General features: G+C 30.4%; 1 protein-coding gene across 1 annotated transcript in view; it reads right to left on the bottom strand.

Moving 5' to 3' along the window:
- Positions 1-18,885, bottom strand: part of LOC122528943 (tribbles homolog 2) — a 50,252-nt gene extending 31,367 nt beyond the window's left edge. Inside the window, exons 1-2 of the mRNA XM_043654605.1 lie at positions 18,311-18,885; positions 14,964-15,732 (exon numbers count right to left, since the gene is read on the bottom strand). Coding sequence (XP_043510540.1) covers positions 14,964-15,254 — 291 coding nt within the window. The 5' untranslated portion in view covers positions 15,255-15,732; positions 18,311-18,885. The remainder of the gene's footprint in view (positions 1-14,963; positions 15,733-18,310) is intronic.
- Between the last annotated feature and the right edge of the window lie 8,668 nt (positions 18,886-27,553).

The following is a 27,553-nucleotide window of genomic DNA, read 5'->3' on the forward strand; positions in this document are numbered from 1 at the left end:
GCAATCAACGATGCAGTATTATGCCTGAATACAAAAAGTTAATGTTTCTGTAAACTTGCTTACGTAAAGTTTTGCCACCTTTTCTCTAATTAATCTTCAAGTTCTCACATAATGTCATCCACAATTTTCTCCAATAATCTTAAAGTTAACTCTGCGTTATAGGTAGATTCGACCGGAAGGAGATACGGTTGCGCCGGTTACATATCAAACAACGTAATTGCCAATTAAATCAAAGAACTCTCTTTGAAAGCGATTATGAATAACGCTAATCACAGTATGACGATATGAGCAAGTGAAGCGAGGTAAATAGCAGCCTTGTATTTGTGCAGTATAAGATGCCGTAAGTGGTGCATTGTATAGCGTGACGATTGTAAAATGCGATGGCTCGCTGTTGCCTTATTCTCTCTTCCGGAGTTTTAGGCCAGGATTTCACGGGAATTTTACATGCTACATTTTTTTCCATTGTAGCATGCACGTCGCATTTTCTCCATTGAAATAGAAACTATATATGTGGTTTAATGCAACTGATCACACAAAAGTATAACATGTATAATGTTAATTGTACTATAACTTTTCAACACTAGAACTACCAGAGTGGTCGAAATGACTAATTTATAATTTTCTATGGAAGTTTTATCCATTTATAACAGCGTATTTTTAGATACTCGAGTGAGTCTTAATAAAATATATTAAGAGAAGTTTGTGTTCTTTATCGTGTTATTAATTTTTTCTTGTATCTTGCACTTTAATTTCTTTCCCACAAATATTATACTTTGGTTTATTGAAGAAATAAATATTACTAAATAAATAAGTGATAAAATTTCATAATCTATAATTAAAAATATATTTATTTTTATTGAATTTAGTCTAACAATATTTCATTCTAAAATTATTTCATAATTAAATAATAAAAAATATATTCCTAAAAATATTATATTTAACTTATAAGAAATAATATAATTCTAAACTATTAATATTTTTGTAATGATTTAAAATAATTTTAGATTTTTGAAATCACAATTCAATATTTTTATTAAACTATTTAAATAAATCATTAAATTAAAAAAAAAAACAAATTTACTGGAAATCCATGTCTAATTATTATAAAATATCATATAATCTTAATTTTGTTATTAATATAATCCCAATTAGAACAATTGAAGAAATAACAACAATTAATTTTATGTCTTCTCAATTAATTGACACAAACATATATAATTTTTAAAAATAATATTCCAAATAAATAAATTATTATTAAATATAAATAAAATTTATTACATATAAACACGTATAATTCGTAATATTCCATATCTTCCTAATTTTAACACAACTGAAGCTAAAATTATTGAACTTAAAAAAAGGAGCTTCAACATGAGTTTTTAATAATCATCCACGAATGAATCATATATATTGGAATTTTTACTAAAAAAGATAAAATTACATAAATAAATTTAAAATTATTAATATATAAAATATTTAATATTTCTAAAATATAAAAATTCAATCTACAAAATAAATTTAATAAATTAAATAATAAATATAATAATGGTAAAGAAAATACTGAAGTATAAAGTCGGTAGTTCTAGTGTTAAAAAATTTATGGAGATTATAAAATTTTGCAACAATTACAGAAGAATCTCCTCTTGATGCAAACACATGAGTGAAACATGTTGAATGTGGAAAACAAAATACGCTGGCAATGTGATATGTATTAGATGACAAATATGAAAAATACTGAACTAATTCTGAATTGAATACGTTTTACACGCAGTAAAGTGTAAAAATGATTAAAAATCGACGCAATTTCTGTGATCATTCGCCGTGCTGCGACACCGTCTACCATTATTTCCGAAAAAAAGGAGACAGAATGACACTGGCTGAGAGAAACTAGGGTTTATAAATTACGAATTATTTATGGACGCAGTTTGCTCACAGCTGGCGGATGAAGGGGAAGTTTTACATTGCGAGCCGCAAAATCCCCCCCCCCCCCAACAACTACTAAGGAGGAAAAATAACAAATAGGAGAAATATAGATATTTCTCAGAATACATAGTTCGTTTCATTGTTCCATTCTGCTATTTACTTTTAATTCAATTAATTTTATATACTACATATTATAGATTAATATTATATAGATTATATTAAAGATTATAGATATAGATATATACTATTATAGATTATTGATATTATAGATATATACTATTATAGATTATAGATATTATAGATATATACTATTATAGATTATATTATACTATACTAGATATATTATACTTTTGAAAATTCAATTAATTTTAATATGCAACTAATATAATTGAAACAAAAGAAATTTAAATAGGCCACGGGCTTTTACTTTTAAATATTTCTATGCATGATAGAAGAAGGGAATATTCGTACTTTTTAAGCTCTATTTTGAGATAATGGTGGATCTTGCCACAAACAAAAAATTCTTTTACAAACATCTGATTTTTTTACAATTTTTGAAAAAAGTATCCTTTTTCGCAAATCTTCAAATTTTTGAAAAAAAATGAGAAAAATGAGGTTGTTAAAGTAGAACTTTATGCTCTAAGCTGAGACCAAGTGAATTGTTGCATAATTTTTTCCACGTGAAGCTATAACAGTTTAGAATACCGATAATTTTTTTTCGAGTATATAGTTATTTTTTATCCAATTTTATGAATGACAATGAGATACATCACACAGTGGGATATTTAAACGATTTTTAGCTGGCTAAAATTTTTGTTTCCACTGAATAGGTTCAAAAGGCATCGTATTTATTTGTAATATATTAGTAATTTAGTGAGAATAATTAAAAATAATTGAAAATTTTGTCCGAATTATAACAAAATATACTATGCGTATAAATATTATTTTGTATCTTGCAATTTTGTATTATCTGAAATGAATAAGCCTTTAAAGTTTTGGATTTTGAAACTTTAGAGGATTATTACTTTATAGCAAACGAATTTTCTTCAATATGTTAAACTTTAAAAGTGATTTTCACAACAATGCACGATGCATAATCAAAACAAAAAGACCGTTTGCAGTATTTTTTTGTATTATAAGCACAAATTAAAAAAAAGACTAAAGTTTATAATGATACATTCTACAACGTGTTTTAGCAATTTTTCTATTCTTTTTATTTTGTGAAATTAATCGATTTGGCGAATGAACAGTTCAATTGATTCAAACAAAAGTGAAATGATTTTAGAAAAGATACAAACATATGTATATATATGATTTGATATAATTTCTTTTTTTTTCAAATGAATTTATTTAAACGAAATCATGTATTTTTAATATAATTAATCAATACGATTTATTGCTTTTAATAAAAGTCTATTTATAAATATTTCGTATTAAACCATTTATAAATTACTTATACTATTATTATGCTAAACTACTTTTTATTAAACTATGTTATAGATACTTTATGTTAAAACTTTATGTTAAAAACACTTATAAATATTTTCATACGTATATATTTTATTTCAGAAAAACTTTTTCTACTTGTTATCTTAGCTTAAAACTGTTATTTAAAATTTTAATTCTCTTTCATAAAATATCGTTTGTACGAATCTACGCCGTAGCTATTAATAAACGATAATAAGTACGATAATTGCGATAATTGAATAGTAAAGTTAAAAAAAAAAATGTAAATCGCTTAATAATCGTATAGTTACTAAATATTAACGCAATCAGAAAATTCTAGCCTTTCTAGTCACGTGGATTCAATAGCTCTGGACTGCTAATGAAGGTTACCCCTTCTTGCAATTAATTGGATAATGAATTCAGATTCTACATGTTAATCGTACTATTAAACACGCAATAGATTTAACAATACAGGAACAGATAGTCATACTATACTAAGCTATAGCATAATAAAAAGTGAATACTATTAACATAAGGTGTTTCCTGTTTGTCCAGAAAAATTGTAGAAGCATGATCAGCAAGTGAAAATAAGAAAAACATTTCGTTGTAAGAAGTTTGTTCGTAAACATTTTGTTGCAAAGTTGTATATAACTATTGAACGTAGCCTGAATCGATTTAAAGTCTGATCATTTTTCATTTGAATCGTTTTTACAACCGAATGTTGTATTATATAATACGATACGTTCATTAGTAGGCATAGTACTAATGGCTAATTATTATTACAGTGATAATAGTTAATAATAAATACAGGAAAAGTACGAAATGAAAATGAAATCATAAATTAAGATTCCTAGTAACTTGTTTAACAAACCACTTGCGACTGGCAACTGATTGCGGACCATAACGAGTGACCAAATCCGTGTACAATAATTCGTCGTTCTTTCTTTTTGAACTCGACGTTATGATATCACTGGATAAAAATTATTGAGAAGTAACAAATTTATTATTTGTTTTGCCTACTTTGTTTTACCTGAATATACTTAAAACTGAGAAAATATTCAATTTTGGGACAAACAATTCTTGACGCGTGCTGCACGTCATTCCAGCGTAAGAGGTTAACCAAGCCACTTACGCTGGCAACTGATTGCGGACCATAACGAGTGACCAAACCGTATACAATAATTCGTCGCTTCCTTTTTGAACTCGTCGTTATGATATCACTGGATAGAAATTATTGAGAAGCAATAAATTTATTATTTGCTTTGCCTGAGTTATACTTAAATATATTCAAAACTGAGAAAATATTGCAATTTTGGAACAAAAAAAATTCTCGACGTGCGTGGCACGTCATTCCAGCACGAGGTTAAAACATAAATAAATGCAATATTTTTTTAAATACGTAAACAGTTCGGTTGGAAATGATTGGATTGGCGGTTATTGTATCGTTATGTTTGTTCGCAAGTGCAATAATACACGGAAGATTGCCGACGAAACGTATGAAAATCTCAAATAAATTACTTTGAATTATAGCAGCCAGTTACGTTAATAACCTCATAGCGGAAGCAACAACTATACAATCAATTATGACGTTGCAACGCACATATACGAAGCAGTGGTTCTTCATTCAGACTTTGAAATTCTTCTTTGAAATCTGCGACATTGAAATAATTTAAGTCCTTTGATTTTATGGCATTTTGTTTTTAAATATATACAGGGTGTCCCATGTAATACTTTTCACAATTTTTCAAGTACTTGCGATAATCTGACAAAAAAATGTTTTAAACAAAAGTTGATCAGTCTTCGATTGACTATACAGTGCAACAAAAAAAATTTCCAAAAAAAATTTTTTTTTCCGATAATTGTCAAGGTCACCTTCGTTTTTTCAAATGTCACTTTATATTTTTGACCTGATAGTATTGCAGCTCGATCTTGAAGGCAAAGAAATGAAAATTTCACCAAAAAATGACAATCAGCATGAATGGGTGACAATAACTTGTGTTTATTATTATTCATTTATTTTTTTTAATTTAACATTTCAAAATTATTTAAATTTTCTTTCCACGCAACTTCAAACATTCGATGCAAGGGCTTCCAAATGATACTCAGCAGCGTATTTATTTCCAACAAGACGGTTGCCCACCTCATAATGCTCGAATCGTTCATAACTACTTAAACTCAAAGTTTGGAGACACATTGGTTGGGCACTTATGGCCACCACGATCCCCTAATTTGTCATCACTTGATTTTTTTCTATAGGGTCATCTGCAGTCAATAGTTTATGCTGTTCCAATACAAAATATGGAACATTTAAAGCAGCGAATCCGTACAGCATGCGAAGAAGTTCGCTACTATCGCAAGAGCAACCAATACAATACAAAATTACTACGTAGAGATTACGGAATTATGCCTACAACAAAATGGATTTCAATTTGAACATTTGTTGTGAATTTTTCACGAAATCGTTTTCGTTCAATTATCCAAGGTTCCTGAGTTGAATGTAATTTCGAATCTTGATAATAAACACAAGTTATTGTCACCCATTCATGCCGATTGTCATTTTTTGTTGAAATTTTCATTTCTTTGCTTTCAAGATCATCCGAAGATCATGGTATACTAAGTCGTTGAATTTCGTCTAGATACGAGCTACAATACTATCGAGTCAAAAATATAAAGTGCCATTAAAAAAAACGAAGGTGACCTTGACAATTATCGAAAAAAAAATTCTTTTGAAATTTTTTTTATTACACTGTATAGCCAATCGGAAACTGATCAACTTTTGTTCAGAACATTTTTTTGTCAGATTATCGCAAGTACTTGAAAAATTGTGAAAAATGTTACGTGGGACACCCTGTATATGTATTTGTACCGTAATCAGTCAAAATACTGACTATGAAAAAAAAAAAAATTATCTTTTCATGAAAGAAATATAGGTGATCCATAATTTAATATAGGAAATGCACAAAAACTATATACAAAATAACTTTCAGATACAATAAGAAAAGAATTATACATTTTCATTTTTTGTCACAAAGTTAGATAGCAATGAGCTGAGAATTTTAAATCAAATTTTTAAATTTGACCGGATGTGATATGGTGCACTGAATAGTATTAAAAACAACGTGGAGTTATCTCCAATCTGTCCAGAACTAATCAAATTGCAAGTTTTAACATTTAGATGCATCAATAGAGAAACAAAGTCAAACAAAAGCTTTGACATATTTTTACAGACTTCAACGTCATAAAATGTCCAATCTGTTAATTATAAATGGAGCTTTATCATTCTTCACGCAACGGAAACTTACAATCAGAAACAGCGGAAGAGTGATAAATTAATCACGCAAGTATTTACACAATGTACTATTACAAATCTCTAACACTATCACATGTATGCACATTTTTATTTTAGTTTAACCCAAACCTAATCTAAACCTTCTTTGACTCGACAGCGAAATACAGATCTTAATTAGAATAGATAGATAATCATATAATCAATAACACAACAATTGGCTTGCTTATTACTGTTTCAAAGAGGAAAACATATTGTGATACTGAATAACTATATTAAAGGTATGTATATGTTAAAAGATGAGTACTCTATTAATTTGTTTATATTTCTTATTCATCGGTATTAAATCTTCCGATTTTTGATAATTGTAAATACTTAAAGAGTTAACAAAATATTTTATACTTTCCCCTTATTTTTTTAAACCCTTTCAGCGTGGAAAAAGTTGTACCTAAACAAAAAGTATCGAGCTAAATTGTGATAAGATTTGAGGAAAGAAGACAAATTCTGTATAAAATGATAATTACAAAATTGAAGGAGAGAAACAAAGAAAGAATAAATTAATGTAATCAACAATGATATATCATTGTTTAGCACTATACTGTAACTATAACTTATATAGTTTTTACCTGATTATTAATATGATAAATATTTGGTGGGTGTCTAAATACAAAGATAGTAGGTTACTATATTTATTAACTAACTAAAAAAAAAAAACAATCACTCGATCGTCATTTATTTATCAAAGTGAGCCAGTGTTAGAATAATTTTCAAGACATTTTCAAAAGTACACCAGCTTAAAAGTGTGCCTAGAGTTAAAACGGATGATAATTTGAAAGTGAAAGTGAAAAAGCTTGAAAAGAAGAACAGTATGCATAATGTTGTTCTGCAATTTTTGCTACAGCGTTGTAAAGATGATAAACTAGAATGTTAATGAAGAAGAAAAGATTTTCTTTCAAAACTTGGAGAAAATTAAAGATCTTATTAGAAGTTTATCAAGTGCTATAAATGTGCCCAAATCAAGCTTATATAGAATCATCGAGGAGAGGAAAGGAAGTAAAATGTTAGATTTTCTAACACTGCAGACCCGTGTGAAAAACATAATGATGTCATTCTGACTCATAAAACAAAAAATTAAGGTATGAAAATCTCCTGCCACAAAACATTATACATAAACCTGAAGCCTGTAATTAATGCTATAAACTGTTTAAATATTTATTCAAGATCAAATATTAAAAATTATTAAATTCGTCGTTAAACAAGTGTAAAAATTTGAAGATGAAAAAGTTTTCCATTTTCGTCGAATTTTATTTACATTTTTTTGGTGTTGTTTCTCCAGCACCAGAAGTGGAAAAGCGATAAAAAAATCTTTCCACGGAATTCACTGTCTTCGATTTCTTACTCAACAGAAATGTTTCCTAAAGCTTCGTCATTCCGATTGCTTTTACGATTCCGAAATCGTTAATGCAACGGCTATGGGATCCTACAAAGTTCCATTGTCTGATCGTAAAAAGCTAACAAACAACCGCTCAAGAAACAAAAGTCATAAAGAGAATTAAATGATTAACAGACGTCAACAATGATCCATCATTTTCTTATTTGCAATTCTGTCAGTGGTAAATCCGTGGATAGCTTTATTGTCTCCAGGGAAAAATGTAAATAATAGTCTTAATGACTTGCACACATAGCACATGCATAGTACTCTTTCAGCAGCTTTCAACAAATGAAGAAATTACGTTAAATTACGTTTGTAAATATTAAAATCAAAGTGTTGGAAAGTTGGTGAATATTTGGAAGTTGGAGTGGAAGAATATTAAAATCAAAGTGTTGGAAAATAAAGATTTTAAAATGAAGAAATGTTATAAGGAAGCGTGGAATAATTTCTATACAATAAATATAGTATTATAGAATTGGTGCTGTGTCATTAATTGATTCAATCCTATGATCTTTGAATTTTTGTATTTCAATCTTATAGTTTAGTTTGACAAACGAAAAGGATTTATGATATTTAAATCGAGACTTAATCATATATATATATTGGTGAGAATTTTTCTAGATTAATTTTATTAATTTTAAATCAATTGTTAAATTTATTTGGCAATGAAAAATACAAGAATAATAAAAAAAATAAAGTTGCGTGACAAAATTCATGCAAGAGTGTGTATGTAAGAAATTAGTACAGTAAATAATATTTATTTCTAATGTTTTCACTCATATATCGAATTACAATCATTGATTACCTTCTCGTCTCTTAATAAAAAACATATCACTTAGCGTAGAAATGAGTTTCAGCGTGTACCGAAAACAGTATTAAACGTGTTAAATAATTTCGTAAAAATCAATCATTGTATATAGCGCAGAAGACTTTTGTAAAACGAGTTGACCCAACTCATTGCGAGTCGAGCGTGATGTTTTGAAAGTTCATGAAATACAGATTTCAACGGTTTCGGACCATCCCCCCTCGTGGAATCCCAAGTCCTTTCCGAGCACGAGAGATAACAATAATCGCCGCTCGAAGGTAAAAGCCATTGCGACACATCGCGACGGTCGCGTTCTTAAAACAGCAACGTTCATTAGAAATGCAACTATGGGATTTAATTGCGAGAAATGCGGTGAAGGTTGACGCAAGAATATTCCGAATAACATTTCTCAGAGAGTGACACACACTGCCAATGAGTCTCCTCTCTCGTGCCACCGATGACAATAGAAATAACGGTTGCCCGTTTCGCGAGAAGAAACACCGGATACAACAAAGAGGGGATCCGCTATTTTTTTTCTCTCGACCCAACCGGTACTACGATTTCCTACCTAGGGTTTACCTGCGCTTTAAAAAGTATGATTTTATGAACACCGTTTCTCGATTGTCAACGGCTACCTTTCTACTTTCTACTTTTCCGATGTCATTGTTCTCAGTTCATTTTTCTCTAGGTAAATCTCGCAGGATCATGAATTTCTTATGCACGGTGTCCGTAAAGTCTCTTTACAATTTCGAAAATTAATTACAAAAGCAAATGAAAAGACAGATAAGTGGAAATTATTACAAAGACGTATATATTTAGTTTTTTTTTTTTTTTTTTTTGCCTCATTTAATACACCTCCAGAAGGACACTGTTTAGCTACACAAAGCTAAATCAAGATGGTACTCGATTTCTTGCCATGTTCGCTGTAGCATAGTCTCCATCAATGGTGGAAATGGCATCAGTGATCATTTGCTTTAGATTAGTGATGTCCCGTACCTTTGTTCAGTACACGATATCTTTAACATAACCTCATGTGAGTGTCCATAAAGTTTCTTTGCAATTTCAAAAATTTATTAAAGGCAACTGATGAGATATCTTCATCGGATTTGTTCTATGTACTTGGTGGTTATCAAGGTTTTCATCACATTGCATTTCAGATATCCTGTTGATGAATAAGATACTGTTAAATGAACCTTTTACAAAATGGCTACTCCTCAGGAGAAGGCACAGTGCGTGTCATGGTTTATTGAAACCAAATCGGATCTGCAGACTCGGCGAAACTTCAGAACTAAGTATGGAAGGGATCCAGCGTCACGTCTATCAATTCGTGTATGGCACGAGAAGTTTCTGGAGACAGGGACAGTGTTCGATAAAGGGAGGAATGGACGATCAAAAACACTTGAGGAAAACATCAATCGTGTAAGAAATCGAGTACCACCTTGACGTGCTTCGTGCAACTAATGGTACCGTATAGATGTGTACTAAATGAGGCAGAAAAAAATTTAAACATATACGTCTCATTTTGTAATAATTTCCACTTATCTGTCTTTTCATTTGCCTGTGTTATAAATTTTTGAAATTGTAAAGAGACTTTATGGACATCCTGTATGTATATATATATATGAACTGTGAAATCTTGAGATTAGGTTTTGTAACGGCAGTTATAAGATATACGCTCAAAGGCATTGAGATATTACAATATTATAGTCTGTTCAACGAGTTGAACCGGTAAAGCAGACTTGTGAAACTGGCGAGCTGAATAATAATTCTTCTATATGTACACGTTAGACATGTATTAGTATATATATTAGAAATCTTGGGAATCCGATGGTCGAAGCAGATTCCGAAAGTATTTCAAAATTCGAGAATTTTGAGAATTCTCGAAGAAATAGGTATTCTCAAGTAAGCTTTGTGAACTATGTGAACTATGTAAAATTTTGTTCAATTTTTTGTTACGAAGTTAAATACATTAGGCTACTTTTGAGCGGCAGTGTAGGGATATCTTAATCAATTTTAGTTGTATTAGTGTGTAGATTCATTATTTAAAATATAGACATGCATTTAAGAATCACCCTATATATTTCCAATATTGTTGATGTTAAAACTGTTCAATACATGATCGAATATATAATTTAGGCTTTAAAAACCTAATCCTGATAGTGAGTACATATTATGATAAATCTAATAGAGTAGCTTCTGTTGTAATGTTTATTAAAACTAGTAATCTGCATAAAACAAGATATTGAAGTTTTCATAAAATATTTTGCAATTCGAAACCGTATTTTATTTTTATATTATATACTTTCTGCATTATTTATATAAGAAACTTTCAATTAATATCGTTGAGCAATTAATACAGTTGCCCAATAACAATATAGAAATTAAATTATATAGAATGTTACATGATAAAGACCATCAATGACATTTATACAAGATATAGAATACAATTTGTATATTGATTGTATAATACAACTTAAATTTGATTTAATTTCTTATAGTCGTCAATAAGCATCAATTGAATGTTAAATGTACACAATAACAAATCTATAATATAACAAAATATAACAAATTTTTTGTTCGTTAATTTTGGAAGAAAATCGGTCTAAAGATTCGTTGAGTAAATAGTGTAAGTATACATTGTATATAACTTCCTACCAAATGTATACAAAAATTACTATCGACGATACTTATCTATTTGAAATTCAATTTTTTCGAAAACGAAGCTTAAAATGAAAAGATTTTCTACTTTAACTTTTCAACACATTTTCTTTCGTCCAAGCTATTATTTCCATTTTTTAAAATAGACTTTAAATGCTTCGCATTGGTACACGTGAATTTGATAAATTTTTCTCAGAAACATAAAAAAGAAAATTTTACAATTTTCGTTTATTTTCTCACGTAAAATAATCTTTAATTGTTTACTTTTATCCAGTCAAGAAATTAATTCGATTTAAATTTACCTTTTGAAATAAAATGAACGAAGCATTTTGAAAGTAGAGGCTTGGAGCTTTAAAACGAGCCCAAGTTTATTATTGTGCGATTTCACTTGACGAAATTGCAACAGTTTCAATATTCAGTGTCCGAATATCTAATCTAATATATAATCTGAATCACTGTACGTAAAAATATTTTCAATATTTACTATACACAGACTGTGTTCTATAAGTTATGCATACTGCATTTTATAGATATTTTATAAATTAAGTTAGGTCGTTCATCGCAGCCAACTTCTTGCACTAGTAACTGATTCACGGTCCATAACGAGTGACCAAACTGTATACAATAATTCGTCCCCTTTTTCAATTCATCAGTATATTACTGGATAGAAATTACTAAGAAACACTAATAAATTTATTATTTGTTTTGCTTGGGTTATTTTTTAATATACTAAATTAAATATTTATTAAATATAAATAATATTAATTAATTAATTAAATATTTATTAAATATCAATATACTAAATTAAATATTTTATTAAATATTTCAATATACTTCAATATACTAAATTAAATATTTATTAAATATAAATAATATTAATTAATTAAGTAAATATTACTATTACTTTATAATATTAATTTAATTAATTAAATATTTATCAAATATCAATATACTAAATTAAATATTTCAATATACTAAACTGAGAAAATATCCAGCGCAAGAGGTTAACATACATCGATTTTCTCGAAAACGGAAATTTTTCTCTGACTCATTTTTACGTGTCGATTGTCGACACCCTGTATACACAGACACATAAACGACAGTATATGAATCATATGGAGCAATTCTCAACATTCAGAATGACGAATCAGAATGACATCGATTGATAACGCGTCAACTACTCATCTTTGACTCGCATCTTAACAAAATAAACCCCCGGGCGATAGTTTAGAAAGGCGATTTTCATTGATACAGCATGTAAGTTTTATTGGACGTGTTTCTGCACGCTATTGCACACCTGCTGCCTTCGAGTCTTTCGTGACATATATCCTGGAGGCAGGATGCGTTTGCTCTATCAAGGATAAACGACCAAACGTCTTTCGAAATCCAACCAGCGACTATCTACTATCTTTCCTCGTTAGTACGAGAAATATCGCATTGGACACGTGTTCTTTAACATTCGCATCCCGATTTCATAATTATTACTAACAGTATCATTTTCGACTCGGATTCTATTCGGTTTATTGACAATTTGTCACGAAGCAAATTGACTACCGTAGTTAACTTAACTACTCGCCATAAAAACATTACTAAAGTTTTTAATTTCTAACTTTTTCGAAAGGATAGTAGGTTAAGTTGGATAACCTACATGTATGGTATATACAGATATAATATATTAGAGCTCTTTAATTTTTGCATGTGTTCAAATATGTAGTAATTCATATTTTTTCGTTCGTGTTTAATAAATTTTGTATAAAGATTGATTCCATTAACATTTAAGAATTTTATGCTAAATCAAAAATGTTACATTAAAAAAAAAATTTTTTTAAATTGGTTTTTAAACTATTATTATTTAATTAATTTTTATATTATTTTATTATTTAATTATTATTATTATTTAATTAATTTTATATACTAATTATTTTAATTATTAATTATATATTAATTTTAATTATTAATTATTTAATTAATTTTTATATTAGCGTAGATAATTTCTAGCTACACTTATCGATTTATACGATAAAAAAAAGGTAAAACGGGCAGCTTTTTAAATAAAAATTGTATGTGCAGCAAAAATAAAATTACACTCGATCATTTGCGCTGGCAACTGATTGCGGACCATAACGCGCGAGTGACCGCGCCGTACACAATAATTCGCCGCTTTCTTTTTGAACTCGTCGATATGATATCACTGGATAGAAATGATTGATTATTATTCGTTTTGCCTATTTTGTTTTACTTAAATATACTTAAAACTGAGAAATATTACAATTTTGGAACAAAAAATTCTCGACGCACGTGGCACGTCATTCCAACGCAAGAGGTTAAAGAAATATTGCTAATTTTATTTAAAACGAAACAAGTGGCGTTTTGTAAGATACATTCACTTCACTTTTGTTTCTCCAGTTTCATTTTAAATGTCGCAACAAATGCAGATAAAACAAGGATTTCTAATAGAACATTCGTAACGAGACTTAAATACCTACAATAACATTTCCTTATGCAATACTTCTATTGTTTTGTATCACGTTGCTAGTTTTACATAACATAACTCGAAGAACTTTTTTCCAAACTGAATTTCTTAGCAAATGTATAACCGGAAATGATTTAATAAGAAAGTTGAGAGGTGTAATCATTTACGATTGTTAATTTTTTATCGAAATATGTAATTGATAAAATTGATTCTGCTGACAATGTAATTAAATGATGACTTTGTTAGAGACAATCAAGATAAAAACTTTGATCAGCAAATACAATTTGTTATTGCTGCGAAAGAACGAGTAATGAGGTGCGTAACATTTATTGTCGTCTGAAATAGATGTCAACAAGTGTTGCATAATTACCTATAGTGGATATTACAGTATATACTCTATTAACGTTGCATCAGCTGGCTCGTTTTTCATTCAAGTTTTTAGACAATAACGATTCCTCTCAAGTCGTTCGGAATAATTATGAAATACTAAGATTGAAATGTAAAATTTTCAAAAATTGAAGAAAAATGTTTGCATTCGCGTTCGAACAAAGCGAAACTAACGTTTGACTTCAGAATAAATTTCAATATCTTTCTCGATTATTCACGGTTATTTCATTCATACGTGTTTGCTTCGTCGAATTTAAACAAATAACATTTGCTACGTTAACTCTTTCGCTAAAAAAAAAATTCAACGATATTTTCGGTGAAACGTAGTGGAGTTAGAAACAAGATTAGAAATTTGAATTGCCGCAATATTTCTATACCTTTCATAATCTTTCAATACTATCGTAATGATCAATTATGCAAGGTAGCTTGAAACTTGCGCCACTATCGCATACAACGTGCAACGCGCGTACAAGCGGCAAAAGGATTAAAAACATATTCACATCAAGAGCAGACGAAAGAGAGAAAGAAAGTAAAAAGAAATGTGAACGCTCACCTTTGCAACGAGCTGTTGGCCATTGTGTACGTCGACGCATCGATAGAGAGCGCTCCCCTCGGCTGGTCCAAGAAGCACATACCGATCGCCGAGTATGGTAGGTCCATGATGATCGGCAGGCAACGGTTCGTAACTAGGGAAGACAACCGCTGGCACCGAATTCGCCTCGTCGTTCGTTGGTTGTTGATTAATGTCCTGATTACTGTTCGGACAAACCAGGAATTTTCCATTGTTGGTGCGAGCCACTTGTAGATGAAGAGAATGCTGTCTGACAGCGGCTGTCATTCTCATATTGCGCCGTTTTCACACGCACACGTACTGTTTTTTTTACACTGGCTGACACTTATCCGCCTCCCTTATCCCTTCTCTCTCTCTTTCAAAATCGTTCGGTCCAACAGAACGAAACACACCAATTCGTCTTTGAGAGTTCGATTCGGTTCTTATAATTATTCGTAATTATTGTCAATGGGTCGTTAAGAAACAGAAAAAAAAGCCTTTTGAACACACTTCAAGTCATAAGATTATCGACGGCGGTAGCTACGATGATGATCGATTATAACGATCGACTATCGATTATATAACGGGCCAATTTGAACATTTTTTTTTTTTTTTTTTGAGGTTGACAGGTATAAACGAATGCAATAGCTAATTAATTATTAGTTAAGAATATCACTTGTGCTTGGGCCCACGCAGCGTTGCTTCGTGCTACCGTTGGGTCCTTGGACGGAGATCTTCGTGGGTGACAATCGGTCACTTTAAAAGAAAAGCTCTGCAACAGGCAAGAATAAGCAAGTTTTTACATAGACTGCTTTCTTTCAACTGAAACGTAACATTTATCATAAATAAATTATCGATAACACGGATTCTTAAAATCTATTGATTTCAAGCCGTACAAATTGTTTTTCAACAGAAGATCATTTTCTTTTACTTTTGCGCAAGCTAAAAACGTACAGTCAACGTTTAGTCAAATCATCGATATTCGCGATGGGATTCGATCGACAGGGTCCTCGTTTATGAACTCTACGTGATTCACGGACAATTTCAAAAGACGATTTCGACACTAGTCCTGTCTTGTGCGCAATTTCTATAGAGAAGGGGACAACAGTAAGGTCAGGGATATCGCTGTAAAGCGGTCGTTGCGCCGCGCCGCGCTGTAACGTTCCATCCAGTCGAGGAAGCCGCGCGAGTGGCAGAAAAATTATAAAACGTGACGCAAGAAAAATCTCGAGGGCGTCGTTAACGCTACTAATGGTATAACGAATTTCTATCGACCTTTATTCACACCTTGCATAATTAACGTACCTTGTGTTACGATAAAGTTCACTGTGTGCGAACAGAAAATTAAGAAAAAAAAAAAAAAGAAAAAAAAAAACTATACGTCCAGTTATATTTTTACGCAAACTCTTTTTACTCAGAGTTTGATTTAACATAAATTGCAAAAAAAAATGTTTAGTCTCTTTTTACACGAGTTGTTTTTACTTGACACGATCAATCCTAAAAAAGAAAATTTTTTCGTATCAAACTTTTCAAAACTGTAAAATCACTCAACTTCACAATTGAGCAAGGTTTTTACCTTAATTGTGTTCGTTACATTTGCAATTTTTATTTGTGGGGAATTTCCCAAATTATAATTATACATAATAGTCTCAATATGGAATTTGTTTCGTCTACATTTTAACTTTGATGTTAAAAGTGAAAGGTATATTTCTGATGCTAATGTTGAAAAAAATTTAATAAAAAGTAAAATAACATTAACTTTGCCGGAAGTCAATAAATAAGTTACACATAATTTTCAAACCTTTGTTTAAAAATATTTCAGTTGTTATAATTACAACTGAAATATTTTTTGATAGCTCTTACATAATGTCATATAACTCATATATAACAAAAGGAAAAGAAAATATTAAAATTCAAAGTTTGGATCATTTTGTAAGACAAGCTGCAACATCTGTAGGAAAGCATTTTGATATACATGGAGCTATCGTGACAATTATTTAAAACAAAACATTAAAAACTATTTTAGGAGTTAATAACTAAAATATTTATTACATGTGCAATTTTTATGAAATAAAATGCGAAGGCATATAAAAATGATAAGATCTTAATAAGAATTTTCATGTGGTTCATGGTCTGGAACCAATCTTTTATTTTTCCATAAATACAATATATGTATTCTTTTACACGAACTTTTTTTCCACGTATCTATCGTGTAAAAACAGAATTGGGTATATTCCATTTTCTGTGAAACAGCTTTGTTTGAATTTTGAGATAATTTTGAAACGAAGAAAAAATATATCGGCCGGTAATTGGAAATTCCAGAACTTGCTTGATCGAGTTCGACTTTATCGTCGGAGAACGGATGCTGACTATCGATACTCACGAAATCGCGCCATTATATATCTACGCACTTGCGCAAAGCTCTTACCGTTCCAAAGATCAGGGAAGTACGTGCTCTTTGGTTCTCTTTGCGAAAAATAATCTCGATTACGACTTCAATTCGTCATTTCTACTCGACAATTTACCAAAACGTGTTTTTTTTAATCTTGAATCAACACTCCAGCAATAGGTGCCAGAGTCCAAGCATTTCCTGTATCCGCGTTTATTGAATGAACGAAAATCTGACGAAACAGTGAGCTCAGAATTAGTGAAGGATTGCGTCTACACGGTAACGTGTGTCGAAACGCGTGTACGTGCATGCACGCTCGCACGCACACTACCAAGTAGATAGCAGATATCCTTCGGTAAGGTCAAAATGGCGGAGTTCCACAGTTGTCACGGCGATACTGCTAGCACCGGTTGCATTAATAGCGCGCGAGTACGCGTGACGCAACACAGCGAAATAAATTGCCTAATACATTTGCTCGCAACCGTCGATGGATCGCGCCGTCTTCAACGACTTCCTACACAGTCAAGGAAGAAAGTGACCGACGACGATAAATTACGCCCCCCCCCCCCGATCTTTTTAAGGTTAAGTTGCGAGAATTTATTCGACCGTTGTATCAAAATACTTGGACAAAGACTGGATTTACCGAGTCCTCGGTTCAAGTTCCAATCGTCCAATATCGTTAATAAACGATTCGACGGAAGAGCTAGCAAAGACTACACATTGGTACAAACGTGCATGTGTGTATATATCAGGGCAAGCGCACCAAAGTAAATATGCGATAGAACGAAGAGACCGACATCGATCCGGTACGTGTCGGTAATAATCACTGCACTTTGCACTGTACTCGCATGAGATTGATACGCAAAATACACGTACGGTGCCGCACACTTTTCAACGTTTCTCTCGCTTTTCCCCGTCTAAATATATTTATTTAACGAGGTTAACACACATGGGGGTTTACCTTTGTATGTTCTTCCTGTTGTCGCCGTACGTTCCTGAACGGGAGGCTGGGACGGAGAAACGGTCAGATGTATAATCCGTGTTTCCCCCAAAGACGTTGTTGATAAACCGCCGTCTACTCGAAAAGCGAACCCCCAGATAACTTTACCGGGCGTATTGACTTTTCAAATAGCGCGCGCGTTGGATAAAACCTGGTCTCTCTTCCGAGTCGAGTTTACCTCGGATGGTGGTCGGTAATGGTGGTCTTTTTGTTCACGGTTCTCGCGATTCGTCTTTCGATCAGCCGTCGTTGTTCTTCTTGTTATTGTAGTGTTGTAGTTGTAGTTGTTGTTGTTGTTCCTCTTTCGTCACGCAGATTTCACAGAAAGTGAACAATTCGAGAGAAACGAAGAAACGTAGATAACTGAGCGATTACGAACGAGGGAGATCGTGCGGTGAGATCTATATCCCGCGCAACGGACGGTCCAACGTTTTGGGCCGGCCCTCCGCTCAGAAACGACGGCGGCAGCAGAACGAACGAGTACAGACCGATCGCGCCATTGTGCAGCAAACGACTGAAACTACGGTCGCCGCCTCGACTTAACCTGACATCAGAATCGGTAAGTAACCGTGGTGGGGAATGGGACGGAAAGGCGCATGCGTGGTTTACAGATTTTGCAGTGTCGGCACGAGTTTGTCGCGTCGCGCGGTGCCCTCGCGTGTTTTTCGTATTCGTAGAAACGTGATTCAAATTTAGAAGGCAAATTACCAAGAAGAATGCGTTTCTTTGTTTCGAGTCCTGCGGTGAGATACCTGTTTTCTTCTCAGTGATCGGCACTGTTCAAAGGTGCGTATGACGAAAGAAATTTTTTTTTTATTGCCACGAAATTTTTTTTTTCTTTTTGTTACAAACGTACATTCGCACAGTATTATTTTCTCTATACTGACTGTACGTTTCAATAAGAATACGTATATATGTGGTTTTTGCTTATCGCATCGTCGTCAATAGCATGTTATTTCATTATGTATTTAGTTTTTTACACGTCTCACTGTATCCTTGATTTACGTTTCGATGATGCAACATGCGAGTAAGTTACAAAATATTGTACAACAACGATAAAATACTGAAAAAGAGCTTGTTTCTTGGGAGTATCGAATAAGAGGGCCTGGACAATTAGAGATGCGCTACTGGCCACATCAGTGCGTACGTGGGCATCCCAAACCACGACACGCGGTCGTGGCGCTCGTACATGTAAACTTACGTTTGTCCAGACTATCTGTGACAGTAATTGTTTTTACGTTAGCTCATGCGCCGCTATCATGTTCGATTGAAATTCGTTGAAATTTTCCACGTTCCGATATCAAATTGCACTTTATCAGTGAAAGCAAAATTAAGCAACATACTGTATAAAAAAATGTTTGAGATTAACGTTCAACGTTGGGTTAACTACTTTTTTCTATACATGTACGTAGATCCGATATGAGATTCTCTGTCAATCGGTACGAGATATTCGTGAAGAAATAGACGCTCATTCGAGGCGTTCGTTTCGCATAATAAACGAAGTGCCCTTGACCTACCTTAACGTTCCTTAGCAACCGCGGGAGGCACGCTTAAACAATCGGTGGCAACTAAGGGCACGTAACCTCACCCACAAATGCTCCGCTATGACCGTGAGAACCGTATCATTGTTTCACATACTTTTTGTCGTAAAGAAATACGTAGGTGTACAACTCTGTTCTTGGGTTATCATTTAAAATATGTTTAGACTTGCAATTTCTCTTTTTACAAATATGAAAAAAGTACTAAATCTGATCAACATTTTTTTACAACATTATTAACTACCGTTAATCATTTATATCTTTTCCATCTTGAAATGGGAGATTTCATTATTTTCAACTTTCACTATTTTTACTTTGTTTATTTGTATTTTAATTTTAAATAAATCTGTCAATTACACAATATTATTAGATTAACAATTTATGAAAATTTATCGAAATTTTAGATTTTACACTGGTATGATTTATTCTTTTATATCAGTATCACTTGAAGGAGTGATCATTAAAATTGAGTTAAAAAATTAACGAAATGTTCTCCTTTGATTGTAAAGATTTATATATATTAAAATATTCTGATTATCTCTCTCGTTTTACCGTGAATATTGAAGATTTTAATATTGAAAATTGTGATTTATAATTAATAATAAATTATTGATTCATAATTATAAAATATATAAAACAATTGGTGAAAATTGGTTTATAATAATTAATAAATTATTATAATAAATTTTATATTAAAAAAATGTATTTACATATGTATATACGTAATACGTATATATACATATATATACGTTCGCGCGAAGAAGTATGGTTGGATTGCATGGATTACGGTCGGAGCCGGAGCAGGCCTTCGAATTTCCAAACGGGCTCAGGCTCCAGACCGGATATTGGCCAACCTAGTACTTTTTTTTAACGCTCTCGATTCTGCCACTTACGTGGGTGCTGGTTGCTTCGTTTCGCGACTCGATGATTCAAACCGATCCATGTATGACAAACATGAAAAACATTTCAATGCGTCTCGAAAACGATGTGTCTCGATAATATGTTACACCTTTTTGATAACATGATTGTCAAATGTATTTTGAACAATTTAGCGAACAAAATCAACGATTGCTCAACGAATGCTTGATCTAATGAAAATCATAATTGCACATTATTTATGATTATTCAATTATGTTTTTAACATATTTTTAAAAATTAGAGGCGTTTCAAGGTTTTTACTTTTTTAAATCGAATTACATTGTATATTATAATTGATTTGGTTTTTCACACGTGAAAATGATGAATATTTAAAAAATATTCTATATTAATTTACGTATACAAATATTCCATGTAATTTTAACTTTTCCGAATGGTATTTAAATTGATACTTGAAAATGATTGATTTCATATTGTTAAAATTTTATTTATTTTTAATCTAACAATAATTTACTGTATTTTAATTTTATATATATATATATATATCAACATATTTTATAATTCTTCTGTTTTTATTTTTTTAATCTCGAAGATTGAGAAAAATTCTTCTCTTTTTTAAATTTAAAAATCAATAATTTTTTAAATAGATAGAAATTATTATTATTAGCAGAAATGTTATCTGAATTGATAAACTACATATTTCTATAGGCCTTTAGGAAATATGATACAGTTTTGGTACTTTTTATTTGATATCTAACTGCTTTCATCGAAATGTGTCACTGTGATAAGAGGAAATCGAACAACTAATTTGTATGATGATATAGCATTGTCATATATTTTTCTTATCGATTTTATCTTTTCATTTTCTTCGCATTCTGCGATCGAATGCAATTGATTTCGATAAATATATTATAAGACATTGACAATCATTTTTAAAGTTTATTCAAGAATATTTTCATGTCGTAATTTGGATTACAAGACGAGTTTCAATTAAATGTCAAATTGTTTATCAATTTGTGATTAAAAAACATTTTCATTACGATAAAGCCGTTTATCAAATTAAAACAATCGTTTACCAGATTAAATCAGATATTTAAGACGTTACTACGTATAAAGAAAAAAGGAACTTGACTCAGTTACAAGTTAAGTGTACGAATTCGCTTTGTTTCATTAACGTGTCTACATTTTGTCATTTGTTTTCAATTGATTTCTTGAATTTAAATGTTTCTGTTTGTTGCTACAAATATTTATTTATTTATTTTGTATTTTGTAACATAGTAGCGCATTTTGATAGTCATTGGAAGAGGCTTTTTATTATTTTAGTATTTACTGTGTATGTGATTGTTAATAGTTGGAAGTCATTGGATCAGTAGGATGTTTCGTCTTTAATTATGGAGATTTTCTGATTTGACTGTTCTTTTATCGTTGTTTTTTCCATATGTATTACGGTGCATTTAGAATAGATGTTACAATTAGTGCAATGAAATCGTTAAGATTCCATTTTCTTAATCTTTGCCTTAGCTGTCATATTCTAAATTGATTTTATTATTTTATAAATTAGTAATTTGCTATTCACGTTTAATTTAGATTCTCTTGGTATAAGCCAGTACATGAATCTTCTGATTTATCGTTATGTATTTCATTTTTTCTCACATGTGTTTTTTACAGTTTAATTTTTTCTCTGGATGTATAACAAAAGAGATACATAACAAAAGTTGCCTGTGTTATTTCCTAACTAATTGTGAGAGTTGCATTGAAAAAAGTTACAAGAAATCTTTTCAACTTTATTTCTACAAAAATGCATATTAGCTAAACACTGCAACTTCAATTTAAATTTAGAAACAAATTTTTTAATAGTTATGTAACTTTATATTTTAACAAACTCTAATTATTTTTAATACAAGTTCATTGATTCTCTCTTCTACTAGTGATTTTTCGTTCATGAAATAAGAGTTTAGATTCAAATAAGTGGATTCAGTCAGTAAGAGTTCATTTAACCTCTTACGCTGGAATGGCGTGCCACGTCGAGAATTTTTTGTCCCAAAAAAAATTGCAATATTTTCTCAGTTTTGAATATATTTAAGTATAACTCAGGCAAAGTAAAAAATAAATTTATTGCTTCTCAATAATTTCTATCCAGTGATATCATAACGACGAGTTCAAAAAAGAAGCGACGAATTATTGTATACGGTTTGGTCATTCGTTATGGTCCGCAATCAGTTGCCAGCGCAAGTGGCTTGGTTAACCTCTTACGCTGGAATTTTTTGTCCCAAAATTGCAATATTTTCTCAGTTTTGAATATATTTAAGTATAACTCTGGCAAAGTAAAAAATAAATTTATTGCTTCTCAATAATTTCTATCCAGTGATATCATAACGACGAGTTCAAAAAAGAAGCGACGAATTATTGTATACGGTTTGGTCATTCGTTATGGTCCGCAATCAGTTGCCAGCGCAAAGTGGTTAAATCGAATAACTAAATTTTAGTTCAAATGAATGGATTTTTATTGTATTTCGTGTGCTTGACAATGTTGCTTCTTCGATTTCCGGAGATACTTTTGCATATATCTATCTATATGTTGTCAGTCTTGCAAAATGGATACTTGTTTTTGTTTGCGTCTGTTATCGCCGGATCTCTTATCTGTATCATTATGTTTTTAGGAAAAGTTTCGTAACGCGACACTGTTGTTAGACAAATAGCGAGATTTTGGTCATCTGAAATTTATTCTAGGAATAATGATATGTATATCGCGTGACGAGTCGGCGACAGGAGCTTTGATAAAATGGATATTGTGTTTAACTTTGTATCTACCGTAGAATAAGAGATCCGTAAATAAACAGACATTAATGGATTTGGAAAGTCATCGACCAACGTGATTGCGAAAGGCTATCTTTGATTCGTACAAATATACTCCGGCGTCTGACCTTCGTTTCTTAACGATGAATTTCTTTGTTCCTTTCGTTTCTTTCCTCTCTTTTTCACGAGGAAACATTCGAAGAGCACAATTTTTGGTAGAAGCGGAAATTTCGGTTGATAAAGACGTGTGTTGTTGCGAATGGCAAAGTTTATCACGAGTAGATTGCAAATTTTTCTGTGTTTATGGAAAATTTAAAGGTACAGAGAATGCACACGATGTACGAAAATGTATAAAATATTAAAATTACCGCATTTATTATCGTATTTCGCAGTAGAAACAAATTTTTGCTCAGCCACGAATTCCAAAACAGCACAAGTCCGCTAATCGATGTTCTGAAGAAATCAATCTTCGTTAATTTATTATCTATCATCGTGATACTTAAGGGGATAATCCAGCTTGTAAAAATCAACTTTTTGGGGATTTTTTTCTAAGGAAATCATGATACATTTTGGTATGTAGTTTTTGCAGACAGATTTATTCGTACTTAAAGAGTATTTACAATTTTTTTTTAACGAAATTAATGAAAGTTGGGGAAATTATATAGGTAAAGCATGTTTTTAAAAACATCGGGTTCGAATGACTGACGTGATTTCGGTCCTGGTTATTTGAAACTAAAAAACCAAAATGCATCTGAATTGGTATAAATATAGCTATCGCATGAACCACGGAAACAGCGAAATTTCGAAAATTAAAAAGAAATGGCAGCATTTTGAAGTTAAAGTATCGATTTTTCTTGTACTTTTTGTCTTTCGAGTGGTAAAAATAAATAGAAAAAAAAAACATCAGATTTTGAAATCCGTGATTTATGCGATAAAGGTACATCCGGTGAAGATCTCCTCCAAATTTCAAGTCAATCGGTCAACTAAAACGTGAGATATCCCGTCAGTCAGTTTAAATAATATGGATTTGAGAAAAACACATTTGAAGCTTTTATAAAATATGAATAATATAAAAGTAAATAATAATATAAATAATAATATTATAAAATGAAATATTTTTTGAAAAAAACACATTTGAAGTTTTTGTTACTCGTTGTACAAAAATATTCATACTTACAATCAATTGAACAGAAAATAAAATATTATAAAATAATAATAATACAAAAAATAAATAATAATCTTATAAAATGAAATATTTTTTGAGAAAAACACATTTGAATTTTTTGTTACTCGTTGTACAAAAATATTCATACTTGCAATCAATCGAGCAGTACAGAAAATAAAATATTATAAAATAATAATAATACAAAAAATAAATAACAATATAAATAATAATCTTATAAAATGAAATATTTTTTGAAAAAAACACATTTGAAGTTTTTGTTACTCGTTGTACAAAAATATTCATATTTACAATCAATTGAACAGAAAATAAAATATTATAAAATAATAATAATACAAAAAATAAATAATAATCTTATAAAATGAAATATTTTTTGAGAAAAACACATTTGAATTTTTTGTTACTCGTTGTACAAAAATATTCATACTTGCAATCAATCGAGCAGTACAGAAAATAAAATATTATAAAATAATAATAATACAAAAAATAAATAACAATATAAATAATAATATTATAAAATGAAATATTTTTTGAAAAAAACACATTTGAAGTTTTTTTTACCCGTTGTACAAAAATAGTCATACTTTACGTCGCGAGCAGTACACCGTTTCCTTTAAACATCTATAACTTTGCTAATTTTTTACGAATTCAAACAAACCCTTTTACATAGACACTTTCGAAAGCATGTACTTTGAGAAAGTGTAAAAAAAAAAATTGATTTTTTTAAGCCGGATTACCAGAATAATCGTTCGTCGCAGCCAGCGACTAAAGTAGCAATTTTACCATTATCATTTATGATTAACAATTAAAGTTGAAATGTAATCACTAAGTACGATTGACAATTATTGGAAAAATTTAATCGTTGATCTTTGTTCAACTCTGCTGTTGATCTAGCATGCAATGATCCGGATCGGTTAACAGTGCATCGATAAAAAAGTCACAAATTACCACCGCAGAGTCACAGTCGCTCCTTGACACGTTCGCTGTTGCTGTCGATGTAACACATGATAATGTCCATGTCGCATCGCGATCGTGTCGAAACAGTGTCATCGGATGATCGGGTCGTTACGTGTTACGTCGACAACGTTTCCACAGTGACAGCAAATGTAATTTAATATCACATTGTAAGACAAGACGAGATCAGAGATTCACCAGCATTGGCGGTGAAAGGGTGTGATTGTACTTGTAATTTGGTAGTTACCAAAACTGAGGAATCAGTGGCATACAATATGAGTTGTAACATTTTTTTTTTTTAATATCAGCGAACGTATTTATTGGTAATATTGTTAAACGATTGTCGAAATTACATAGAGATATTTTGTCAGTAAAGGCCGGAATAAAAATTTTAGTCTGGCTAAAATTTCTCGACGTTTGCATGTCGAATCGATGTATCTTTAATATCCATTATTACTTGCAAAACAGGGAGGTTTTTTAGTATCTTCTAACCCTCTTAGTACTCTAAAATATCGATGATTTCATTTTTTGATTTTTTTCACATATATTTTGAACATTTGAATATTTCTTACTTAATTCTTGTTGAATATTTCTTATTTTTACAAAATGTTTCTACTGAAAAGTAGAACTTTATTAGTTTATTCTATTAATCATTACTTTATGATTGCATAAAATAATAATTAATAGAATAAACTAATTTTTATATCTAATATATTCTTATATGTAATAATATTAACAAAGAAAATATAATAATAATTCTGTTTATTGGATAAATAAACTACTTTTAAAATAACAAGTACTTTTTTAATGTAATGAGTTTATCAGTGGTACATTTGATAGATTTAAATATCTATATATTAATAATAATAATAATTAAATATCTAAATATTAATAATAGATTAAATGTACAAAAAGTTAGTTCTTTTGTTCTTAATGATAAAATCCTTGATATTCCAAATTCTAATTGTCTGTTTCAAAATTAGATTAAATCAGAAATTATTATTGTAATTTTTGAAGTTAAAAGTATAACTATTTAAATTTTAAATTTAATAAATTTTCATATCACGTATATTACAAAATAATTTTAAATTTTAAATTTTTTAAACTTTAAATTTTTTAAATTTTGAATTTTTTAAATTTTAAATTTTTTAAATTTAAATTTTAAATTTGATGAATTTTCATATCACGAATATTTGTTATTATATATAACGAGTATATAATTAATATTCAAAGTAAATATTCTCTCAAAAAGAGCAATTGTTCTTGAATCATCGTTATTCTTAAATTAATATTAACTTAGTATTAAAAATTAATATTAAAACTTAATATTAACTTAATATTAAAAATTAATATTAAAACTTAACATTAACTTAATATTAAAAATTAATATTAAAACTTAACATTAACTTAATATTAAAAATTAATATTAAAACTTAATATTAACTTAATACTAATATGAAAACTAATATTAAAACTTAATATTAACTTAATACTAATATGAAAACTAATATTAAAACTTAGTATTAACTTAATATTAATATGAAAACTAATATTAAAAGTTAATATTAATATGAAAACTAATATTAAAAGTTAACTTAATATTAATATTAAATTAATATTAAAACAGAAGAACGTTTAAAACGTGTACTTACGTAGATACGAAGAAAGCATTTGGTAGCCAAATTGATAGTGATTGCCCTGCGAACAGATACGAGTGGTATTCGACAATACGTGACGTGTGTCATGCAAACGCAAATTTCCTAAACGGCTCTGCCTTTGCCGCGTATCACACACGCCGAAAACCATTCGCTTCGTGGGAAATTACTCATCGAAAAGTATGCGTTGCTGACTCGTTCT

The sequence above is a fragment of the Frieseomelitta varia genome, unplaced genomic scaffold (assembly GCF_011392965.1).
Source record: "Frieseomelitta varia isolate USP_RPSP 00005682 unplaced genomic scaffold, Fvar_1.2 scaffold_271, whole genome shotgun sequence".
Classification (NCBI taxonomy): Eukaryota; Metazoa; Arthropoda; class Insecta; order Hymenoptera; family Apidae; genus Frieseomelitta; species Frieseomelitta varia.